The 12,291-nt window shown below is 36.9% G+C and overlaps 1 protein-coding gene across 1 annotated transcript in view; it reads left to right on the forward strand.

The window, feature by feature from the left end:
* DEUP1 (deuterosome assembly protein 1) overlaps positions 1-4,870 on the forward strand; it is a 39,517-nt gene extending 34,647 nt beyond the window's left edge. The window contains exon 14 of the mRNA XM_026071895.1: positions 4,700-4,870. Coding sequence (XP_025927680.1) covers positions 4,700-4,870 — 171 coding nt within the window. The remainder of the gene's footprint in view (positions 1-4,699) is intronic.
* Positions 4,871-12,291: the final 7,421 nt, after the last annotated feature.

Raw genomic sequence — 12,291 nt, forward strand, 5'->3', positions numbered from 1 at the left:
TGTGGGCAAAGTACATAATGAAACTATTAAGTAATGGATATTTTTCTCACTGAGACTAGTTCCAAATCAGTGGCCCTGAACCAGGTGCAAGTCCAGAAGCTCACCAGAATTAAATCGTTACTGAGACTGACTTTGGATACGACAGCTTTAGAACAGAGCCCATTCACCACTCTGTTACTCTGAAGTTCTGAGTTCAAATAGGAAGCCATTGCATGAAGAAGAGAGAGACAGAGGAAAAAGTCATACAATGTATTGTAATCCAGAGTTCTTTGTCAGCTTTTTCAAGACTGATGCTTCACCTAAGTCAGATCTCCCGCATGTTCGAAACTCCTGAAGATGTTACAAGGGACCATTTTTCTGAAGAACATTTGTGGCACCACTTGAAAACATTGGAATTGAAGGAAACCTTGTGACATCTACCAAAATTAATTTGTTGGTAAGGTATTTAGGGAAGAGAGAAAATAGTCTCTAGGGCTTTAGACAAAGACTTAAGTCTCTCTTTCCAATAGAGATCTTCAAACTACCTTACCTTCGTAAGTGTTTCACTGGAACCTCTGTTCCTTTACATTCCTGCTTAGACGTTACATGTATAGAGAAGGCCACACCCACCTTTAGAGTGAACTGAAAACCTCAGGTGAGAATCCCTGGGGAATCCCATAAACCCAAACTTCTGTTTCAAAGTTTCCCAAATATAGGTGGGTATTCTTTCTCTGAACAGTAGTTTGGAGTGTGCTTTCTTCCGGAAATGAACAACTTCAGAAAACAGTTGCTTGAAGTCCTCTGGGAAAACTATTCATTAGGACAGTCCATTGTTCCAGCATCAAGTTTAATCCCTCCTGCAGAAAATATATACAACTGAAATAGAAAATAGTAAGACTTTGCAGCTCCAGAATAGTACATTTCTACAAAATTTTTCCATTTCAGCTAGAGCTGAAACATTGTGCTTCCCAGTCTAGATTTTTAACTTTTAGTCACAGATACCTTGTCATGCCTCTCTTCAAATGACGTGCATACATTCTCTATTCTTGTTTTCAAGACTTGGTAAGACAAGAAATAATAGACTTAAGCAGTAACAAGGAAGATTTAGATAAGGCGTTAGGAAACTTTCTAACATTAAGTATGGGGAATCACATAAGAAATAGATTGCAATGTGAAGTTGTGGAAATTCTACTGTTGGACATTATCAGGAATGATTCTGACTGTCTCAATCCTACTCTCAGGCACCCTGTGGTTCATGCCTCTTCCTCTTAAGTATTACCTAACTGCTTGGGTACTTAGGCCCTCTAAATACCTCCCTATGTGGCCTGCCAGTTTCCTAGGCACCTCAGTTTAGGTGTTCATATATGAAGCATGTGCTTTTGAGAAGACAGACACCTATACCTGCTGCCTGAGATGTAGGGTGCATCTGTTGTAGTGTAGGGTTAGAGGAAACCACCCTAAAAGCCCCCAAATTTGGTCACAGTGAGACTAAAATTAGCTAGACCAATTTCTAGCCTTGGTGTTACAAGAATTTTCCTGGAAAACATGAGGGACTCAGCATGAGAGGACTTTAGCCTGTAACTCTAATGCTCTGGGAGCATGATTCAGCCATTAAACATTAGAATATCCTGCATGTCAATGCTTTCTAGCTGCTGAAGGTGCAACCACAAATGTTGGGACAATTCATGGGGCCAGAAGGAGATTAATTCTAAACAATTTAAGTAGGCACTCTGCGAGAGAGAGTAGACCCAACATCCTGGAGTGCTTCTCCGCAGCATTCCAGAGTTAATGCGTAAGTTCTTTGAGCAGGTCTTGTTTGAAGAGAAAACCTCAAAAGTAACACATATTTCACGTGTGGATCTGCTGCATCTGCGTCACGTGCACTCCTTCATTTCCAGCAGCTGATGAGGCAAAAAAGTGATTCTCATCATTGACCTACACCAAGGAAAGACAGGGTCAGCTGACACAGTAAGACTGAAAAAGGGGAGTCCATATTGCCTAACTATACAACAGGTTAAGCTGAAAGCTTACTGATTAACCCATTTCTGTCCAGATCCAGTTAGAAAACTGAAAGACATAAAAGAATTGTTAGCTGAGGAAAAGAAATTCAAAACAAGTCACTATAAGCATCATCTGAGAAATGGATTAAAGTAGTATCTTTATGGTTCTTGTTCCTCAGGCACTGAAAGTAAAGATAATATAGAACGTGGTGAAAGAATAGGCCAGAGGTTTAGAAAGCAAAGCTTAGTTCTTAATAAGTTTTGCTTTTTAGACCTATTTAGATTCAACTTTCTCTCAAAGTGCATAAAAACAGTGAATTAGGGACCTATCTAAAATGATAGTCAGTGATGTCTGACCCTCAGGTAAGAAGCCGAAAGGAACCCTGATCTACTTAATCTGAGTGATGTGTATTCTTCTCTCATCTCTGAGGAAATTCAGAAATGTCTCATTTGGGGCTGAGACTGTATTTCAAGAAAAACACATCAAAGTAAGTACAAATGAAGCAAAGGACGCTAGTGTTTTTGCAAGATGGCTTGATCATGATACTAGTATGTTTCTAAAGACAAGTCAGCAATTGTAAACATTGTTATAATGAAGCTCTGAGAATCTCTCATAACGATATAACATTTCTGAGGACTTAGCATTCATGTCAATCTGCTGGCAGAACGGAAATGCTTGACATGCTTTTTTCTATAGGAGATGACACCTATGAAATCCACATTTTAGATTCATATTTGCCCAGTTTCTTATGCTCTCACTGTATTTTATTTGCCCAGTATTGACTCAGTGATTTCAGAGCTGGTATTCAGTAAGTGAAACATATGGTGATTCTTTAAAGGAGTCCAGCCTCCATATCTTCATAATACAAAAGCCTTCTTTATAGTACAAAATAGTACTGCTGATTCTACTGTTGAATCCAGATGTCACAAGAAAGTATTTATGTGACTGGAGCCCATGAAGGAATAAATGTGCATGTAGCAGTGGCATGCAAAATCGCAGGAACAACTCTTCTTATGAAAACAACAATGATCTATGGGTGGGAAATCATGCACATGTTTATGAGGTAAAACATAAGGCAGGTGATCTCTCCCAGGAGTGTATCAAACATGGGAAGATTAACATTCCCTGGCTAATGCAGGGATTGATAGGATGGTGTAGTCTAACAAGGTGATCCAATACCTTATGCTCCTTGTTCCTACATAGAAAATTAAGGCATTTTTTCTCTCCCACCCTATTAAAACACTAATGTGGAGGGGCTGAGGAAAATTCTACTTTATCTCTTTATTTCATTTTAACCCAATATGTCAGAAAGCCTGTCTCACTCTAGGAGGACAGTATTATATCCAGAATTTATTTTTGGCTATTGCTCACTTGTACTTTGAAAAGGATAAGGGATTTCCTGCAGAAAATCCCTAAATTCCATCTCAAGATCTGTTGCAAACAGTTTGAGTCAAATAGCACTTTAAAGCATTTCTACAGTTAATTTCTTTTGGCCTGAAAAGCTACTAAAGGGCAGTTTAAAGCCAGGCTGAAAGCAAAGACTGAACCTGCCTCTAGTTGCTGTGGAAATAGGGAACACCTCATTCTGAAGACTGATACAACGAATTCTAGAATAAAAATTCACAGGTGTAGTAGAATTAGCCTTTTCCACAAACCGTCTGAATATTTAAATCATTTGAGGGCTTTTCTATTTCATGTGCTGCCCCTTTTACATTGTAGGAAAAACAAAACCAGAGATTTGAGACTGATAGCTCTATCAATTAAGTTATTGAAATTATTTTTAACATATGGTTTAAGATAATAAATTTTAATAATCTTCTCAATATATAGTTGTACAAAGACAGAAAATGATCTTTCTCTTCCTCAGTATTGCAGTTCTTATACTGGTTTTTTTCTCATAGTCCATCATTAAAAATTCATGTCGTAAAATAATATTTATCTATATAAATAAACATTGTATTTATTTAAACAAGCATAAATATCTTCAGGCAAAGAAAAATTATTTCATATTTCTTTTGATAAAGATATTCCAATGAATAGATCTTAATATTAGCAAAGAGAACTCTAACTCCTATCACAACCATTTTAAAACTGATTTTGCTATGGCTTATGTCTCAGTCTACTGCTCATTAAATAAAAAGAGATTTTTCAGTGAACTATTCACAATGACTAAAATTTAGTACATTCTGCAGAGTATCAGGGCTTTCAGGTGACAGTACTGAAATAAGGATAGGTTTTCTTCCTTTCCTCAGAAAGCATCTCATGAGATGGAACAGAGGCAGAGAGACAGAACTACAGGAAGCAATTAGCAGTACCCACCACTAGTTACATATATTCTGTAATTCCAAAAAACAGATTTTTGTCCTCTGTTCTGGCCTAAATTATAACATAACCTTTAACTTATCTAAGGATTTTGGTGTTTCTGAAGCAGTTTAAGTCTGTATAACAGGGCATTGAAATGTTTAAAGGCAAATCTACATGCTAATACCCTTAATATCACAGGTAACGTGAACATTAAGTCATTCAGGCACTTGAACACCTTTAAAAATGTATGCCTAAACTCATGTTTACTCATATAAACTCGTGCATCATGAGATATAAAACATTATAGGATTATTAGCTGATATATGTTAAGATGCTTTTAAAGTTTAACAATCGATAATGCAAACATTGCTGTACTTGCTGTTCTTTACTAACCATGTCTCTATGCATTGCTCAGTCGCCTCCTGAGATGTCCCTCCTTGCAACAACAGAAAAGTTCCTTCAAGAGGAAGAGAAGCACACCAAAGAATWTGAAGAACGTTTAAATTCACACATTGAAGAACTGCAAAGACATTCTGAAAATACTCTAAGAAAATATGCCACGTTAAAGCACAACAGACATATTTAAGCCAGTTAGCTTTTTTTACGCAATTAAGAAAATAAAACCAAGTAATCACCTAGGAGTTTCTTAGAACAAAAATCTGTGACTAGCTTCTTAATTTATTTCGGCACATAGCAAATAGTGTGTATTTTTTAATATCAAGGCTTTTTAACATCAAGGCTTTAATAAAATCTCCTATGGATTTTGGTAAATTGTAACTTGGCTATACTACAAAATATTGTACTCTAGACATATACTATAATATATGGGTTGTTTTTGCATAGTTGAATTGTGTGCAGCAGAGACCCTGTTGCAGCACCGTAAATTAAGTAAGATACTTTCAATTCGGTGATGTACAGAGGGCTAATAAGTGGAATTATTCCCTTGAAAATATAATCAGCCAGGAGAAATTCTCTAGATTGCACAGAGGAAGAATACTAGGGGCCTCTAGCCATGTCATAGCTCCTAGCGTAAATAACTTATGTGTGCTCTGGTTATTCTTGGCAATAGAAATAGCCCTTGGGACACTTGAAATGAGTAAGTTTGAGCTTTTTCTTTCTTATGCTCTACATAGGAACATGGATAGACAAAGTGCAAACATATTTGGAAGCCACTCAGACCTTTAGACTTCACCTGGGACAGAGTCTGATCTTAGTTGAGTTACAAGCTTTACACTGATACTAAAGTATTTAAATTCTGTCTTCAAAACTACCTGTTTTGGTATTGATGCTTTTGATATTATGTTGGCTCATTGTTTAACTACATGGAATAGGAAAAAACCTTTAACTTCAGACAACTTGTGATCAATCTTAGGTAAGGGCCTAGATTTTTTATATTTTTCTACAACACAGGAAAACATTATAAAATGGAGCAAAGTTAGTTCAACTCTATATGCTGAATAAGTGCCTGCTGTTGAGATTCCTTTTATTTGCAATTCATACTGAATTCTATTGCTGTGTAAGTGAAGCAGTCAGAAATTACAGGCAGTGCTGATTAACCACCAATTTCACTGAAAGAGATTCTGAAGAACTGCTTTCCAGCATACACTGTTGCCAACTTCCTGGAAAAATCTGGATAAAAATAATACCAGACTGTCAAACAGCCCAGTTTGTGAGTAAAAGAACTATCATTAATATTCAAGATCACAGCAAAAATGTAAATTGTTTTTGGAAGCTATATTTCCATGATGACAAAATACACTACATCACACTTGCACAATATACCAAGATTTTAAATACCAGTTTGGCTCAGTTTGCAATAAAATGGCTAATGAAAAGGGGAACGTCAAAGATCCTTTTACAGGAAAATTCAGAGAAATTACTAGACTCACCTGGAGAAACGAAGACTGAATAAAAAGATGATGAAAGGACATCTGAACAAACTAAATATATATGCATCCCCAATTTAAGAGGAGATGTATCTGGGAGTTTTAAGAGATCTAATGAAGAAATTTAGGAACCTCTGGAAATAATGCTAAATTTTAAGTTGGGAAAGATCTGTAGAAGCAAAAAGGCAATAAAATGTTGTCTTTCAGAAGGGCAAAAGAAGAAATGGAATATGAGCCAGTTAGCCAGATTCTTTTGCCACTAACAGATTTAAATATGTAACAAGTCAGTATGGCCCAGATCTTCATGTAAATGTATGTGCCTGCCTCCAGTTAACTACCTGAGGATCTCTCACATGATACAGGTCTGTGTGATCAAGTAGCATGAATGAATGAAATTATCAAAAAACGAATAAGAACTTTTTAAAAACTTTTTAACACCTGGCCAAGCTATGAACTTTCTCTAAAGAAATAACAGAGTCAGTTCCAGCCTAGCTTTTGTGTAATATCATACAATAAACTCCACATGAAAACCACTGAAACCTGCATGGTCCATGTATCTGAACAACCTACCTGGGTAACATTATTTGCCGCTCACAGCGTATTACATCAAAAATGTGCTGAGTTGGTCTATTTCTAAGTGCAAATCAAAGTGCTGGTCTTGAACGCTTACCTGAAAGGCCACCTTTCTCTTCCCAGCTGGACTGGCAAGAGCTTCTCATCTAACAATCGCCTCATTTAGACAAGAGTCCGCTGCTGGCAGAGCCTAGTCAGAGTCAAAACACGGATTCTGAATGGTGCCATCTGCATATGATAGAATAAAGATCCACTGATTTTTGAGGGAGGCTGTCAAGCCTACTTGTTCCACATGCCTTTGAGTAAAGATCAGCCTGTTCTGAGTGGATGACAAGTTCATAACTTATGTGATAATATTTCTGAAAGAGAAAAGATGATATTGGGATTCACATAGTTTCAGGAATAAAGTACTATGCAGGTGCATATTGTAATAATTTAAATTAATGAAATCCTTTAACTGTATTAAAAATAGAAACCCAGCCTTGGCTGAACTGGATGAGAGGTTTGTGAAGGAAAACATATTGCCCTAGTGCTATGATGCCTATAGGTTTGTACGACTTGTGTCCCATTTCATGTTACTTGGAAAACTTTTTTAAAAATGATGGACAGCAGAAATAATTAAGATTGAAAAATGATATAGATTATGAGCAAGGATTGGAGATATRTTGTCATGAAAAGAATACTCAGAAGGGTCCAAGGCTGAATGCCTGAAAGTAACAATAAAAGTTAAAAAGTGAATTATTAATCATACATTCATTTGACAGGACAAGGTGCAATGTTCTGGAGCTAAGGATTAGTAAAAACATAAAGAAAACTTCTATTCTACTTTATGAGTAGCTGGGTAATGGAAAAATCTTGTAAGCTGCTGGACTTCTTTTATGATTGTTCAAAGCTTTCCCCGAAAGCATTTTTTGGCTCCTGAATTGAAAGGCTTATTTTAAATAAAAAGAACAATGGTTCACAGGCTGTCACCAGCTTTTTGCTGAAGCAAAAACAGAGGTCATGTACACACAGTTGCCAGCATGTTTCATCAAGATATAATTTTGAAATAGTTGGTGGTAAAAGAGCTGCCAGACCACTGCTATCCAATTCACTTCCCCAAACTTATTCTGATAGAGCTGTCAGTGAAACGACAGTAAGCGAACAGAAACGTTTTGAAGGGGCTCACATGAAAGGTGGGTATTGTGCACTTTCTTCCTACCATTCCTTAATCTCTTCCTTTTTGTACAGGCATTTTGGGAATGGGAGACTGGAAGAGTGTCACGGAGACTGTGTGCACTCTAAACAATGCAGGGAGGGATGCAAACAATGGCAGCAAAACACACTGCCAAACCAACACAAAACTGGATAAACATGAAACATCATAGGCGTAGCTTTCTTGCTTTTCTGATGGGTGGACTTAAACAACGGCTTTAGCTTATCCAGTCAAAGGTTAATCTCTGCTATGCTCAGATGCACTACAGACGCAGCCTAAATCGCCAGTCTTATTCTTCTGGTTTTGCAGAAGTGTAACTGGTTAAATGATTGGTTTAATGGTAGTATAAGAATGCACAGAATCAAGCCCACCACCATTTAATCACTTAAAACTGGACTAAATAACACCAGCAGGAATGATAAGTCATAAACAGTCTAAAGAGTTGTGCCTCAGGAGATCTTATTTACATCTATGATATGTCATACCAGTCACTGAAGTTTTATTTATACAGAGAGCCCCGATAGTGCTGAACTCCACTCAGAAGTCAAATCGTGCTGCTCTCTGCCCGTGGTTCTCTCAAACGGTTGGCAGGAGGCAGAGCGCACTGGGTGAAGGTCCTCAGCCTGTATCACACAGCTCATGGGATTACAACCTTCCCGTCTGGCTTTACAATCTACAATAGCCAATTATGTAATTCACAGTCTTTTTTTTGATTTAATTCACACTAGATTTCACATCAACTGTCTTGTGCTAGTGAAGTCTTTTCTACTCAGACACAGCAGTCTCCGCTTAGAAAACGCTTGATTAAAGATTGTTCACAGCAGAGCTTGTTTGAATTAGCCAAGCCCAATATGGGCACTGTGTATTGGTTTTTCTCACTGTAAGATTCAGATCCAGGCTAAACCATCCAGTCACTGAATTTACTGTGACAGAATTTGAATGTACCCGGCTTGACTTAAATCCTTGTACAATCCAAGATGGAACAAGAAATCCTACAGAAGTCCTGGGTCTTCTGCATCCTATGTGAGTACCATAATGAGATTACTGAATTTTTTTTTGTTGATATTTTTCCACTGTGTACAAATAAAGGTGGTGAACAGAAGACAGCATTAACTGAACAACTGAATCTATAGTTACGATGAAAACAGCCCAAATATGGACAGTAGGACTTCATGTTCCTGGTGCAGTATGTACCCATGTAAACTAGATCTACATGCCCAGAAGTCTCCTAAGAAAATTCTCCATGATGCAGGTACAAAACACAGAATCAAAGTGCAGACTCTAGCTCAGATCTTCCAAAACAAGAGAGCACTCAAACCTGGATACATATTACCCAGGCACCTAGTGTAATTGTTCTTTTTTTTATTAAAAAAAATAGGCCAGTGCATTACATATCCCATATGTAGTTAAAAGTGCTATTTTCCAAAAATCAGGATTAACTAGGAGTAAACATGTTCACATAGTTTGATTGAAAAAGACAACTGATAGTGAGTTTAACATCTGAAAATACGTTAGAAAACTTCTCTTCTTTCAGACTTCTTGCAGTGTCACTGGCTTATACAGTTTTGGGGAGTAGGGGCCACTTGTAATAGAAATGGCCATTTACCCATTGTAAGAATACTTGACACAAATCCTCTATTTTCTTAGCACTTCGAAGACATTTATAAATATCTCCATTCAAACCTTGATCTTCAACTGTTTGACTCAGATTTGATTTATGCTTTGAAAAAATGGTCTTAATAAATTGCTTCTGTAACTTGATTTATCAGAAGGCAATGGCAGGTTTATAATGACTTCACCTGATAATGAGCACTCTTGGAAACCATATCATAAGACACCACTGAAGTATCATCTCAGCATGAGTCTTCTAGTGAAAACACTTGTAATAAATCATTCAATTTTGCCCATAAGCTACTGTATGCTGGGAAACAGTTTGAAACCCTATTTCTAAAACACTTTTGAAGTTAACTGACACTTGRAGTAATACATACAATTTAAAAACACAGACACAGTTATACCTTTGGCTGAGAAGTTCAGAATAGTTGACATTTGGGCAACTGCCATTAATTTAGTTCCTGATTATTTTCCAGTGATTTTTGACAGTTTCTGTCTACAGTGGCTTCATACTATTTTTCTGAATGCGTGTTCTCACATCTGATACTAAGAAAAGGGAACATGGTAGAAAATGTCAGAATCCCTTTCATAGTTTACTAGAGAAAACGGTATTTTCTTTCTTACTTTAGAGATTCAAACTGTGAAATTAATTCTAACTTCTGCATAATGAACAATTCAGAATGTTTAACACTTTTCTTCTCAAATTAGTACTCAGTAGAATTGCACATTTCATGGCATCGAAATACACAAAGTCTCTTATTAGCTTTAGCTATAGGTTCATATTAATAAACACTTGGCTCTGAACAGATGATCATTGTGACCTGAAGAACATGCAGATGACAAGAGATAATTGAAGGGCAGAAAAAGAAGAAATGAAACATCTAATTAGCAATGTAGTCTTAAATATCATCTAGCCCAACTGACCTTTTACTTATTTAGCTGTAATCAGCCTCTTAATTGTTTTTATGTGTCACAGACTTGACTCTTGGAGAATAGGAAGAAAAGTCGCATAACGACTGACCAGATTCAGGGAAAGCATTGCAAATCTGGAATGCTATTATTGCTTACAAGGACAAAAAAAAGCCCTACAGATGGAAGGGATTGAAATAATTTTACTACTCAGAGATGGAAAAGTCACAGGGACTTTGTCAGAGCATACAGAGAGAATATCACAGAATAAGCAGGGGTAGGAAAACCTCAGTTAGAAACCTATGATAGTGCAAGGAGAATTCCTTAGAGGAAACTTTTTTCTTCTATTCTAGATGATTAAGAAACCAAGCACACTGCACAACAAGCATATTTAAACTACACTTAAATTTGTTCACTTCTTCAGGCACAAATCCTATTCAAGCTGAACACCTTTTGTCACAAAAAAGGCAAACTACCATATCTCAATTGCAGCCATCCCTAACCAAGGAGAAAAAAAATAGGACAAAAAATTTTGTTGCTTAGGAGAACAAACAACGGGAAGATAACAGACTAAACAATTACCTTGACAGAGGCAGCATTTTAGATCTCTCYGCTTCATGAAAGCAGCTCTCACTACAAAAGCATAGAAAAATTTCAATAATAGTACATGGCTTGGGGAGTGGAGTTCCACTTTAGAGTTCGAGCTGGTCACCCAGTGGGTAAACACTCTTCTAAAAATATCACGATGACCATCTTTGTCCAAGTAGTTTGTTGTGCATATAGTCCAAAGTTTGTTGTGCATATAGTCCAAATGCATTGCAGGTTGGGGGCAAAAATATCTAACAATTTATCCCAGGCCTTCTATTTAGTTTTTAGCATATTTTTTAGCATATTTCAAAAACATCCTAGTCCACAGGGTCAGTTTAATTCTAGGCAGTACTGTAACCAACAGCAGTGGTGGCACAGCAAGTATTTTAGCTGTGGCCATCCCAGCGTAATTGGGTACATGTCTCATTCTGAAGCAATTTGTCTATAGCTGCACATAAACCCGCTTCACTTTGGGAACATGTGCCTTAGGGCAAAGTCTAATTCAGGGAATTGCATTTGTTTGCCTAAAYTATATTTTTTTGCAAAACAACTTTGGTTAAAAATAGCATTCCACACAGGAACAATACCCAAGAAAACAAGTGCATAAGAATAGTCCCACTGACTTCACTGGGACTATTCATGTGCTAAAAGACAAGCACATGAGGTGAAGATTAGAGGCTCACTGAGAGATATTTCCTGCTACATTTCTGYGCATTGTAGCATCATATTCTTTCTCATTTGGCCCGTATTTAAGAAACAATAAAGAGTTCTCAAATTCCCTCTCAAAAGTCTTCTGAAGCTTAATGGTTACTCGGTGCCTTAAAATATTCAGATGAAAAAGGACTAGAGAAGAATACAGGATCATTGAAAGATTGTATCAAAATTTATAGTTTCATTTTCTAGAATAAAACGGCCTAAGGTGCACTTACAGTTCCCTGCAACTGCAGAGGGGGGATTACAGAACAGCAGATCACTTAAATAAAGAAATTAGAGACCTAAATAATACTAATGCCACATTTTCTTCCTTTATGAAAAGGAAAATCAAGTGGCTATATYCAAAACCACTTTTTTTATTGCTGCTCTACAGATTTAAATGTTTAACATTCATATAAACAACTATTTATATTTATGTAATTTGTTAGCTACTTTACCATAAACTGGTGGAACCTTCCTGTCTGACTTCTGTAAGATTCCTTCTGTTGGATCCTAAAGTATTCACTTTGAATGTTCACACCTCACAGC

The sequence above is a fragment of the Apteryx rowi genome, unplaced genomic scaffold (genome assembly GCF_003343035.1).
Source record: "Apteryx rowi isolate R43461 unplaced genomic scaffold, aptRow1 scaffold_332, whole genome shotgun sequence".
In the NCBI taxonomy this organism is placed as follows: Eukaryota; Metazoa; Chordata; class Aves; order Apterygiformes; family Apterygidae; genus Apteryx; species Apteryx rowi.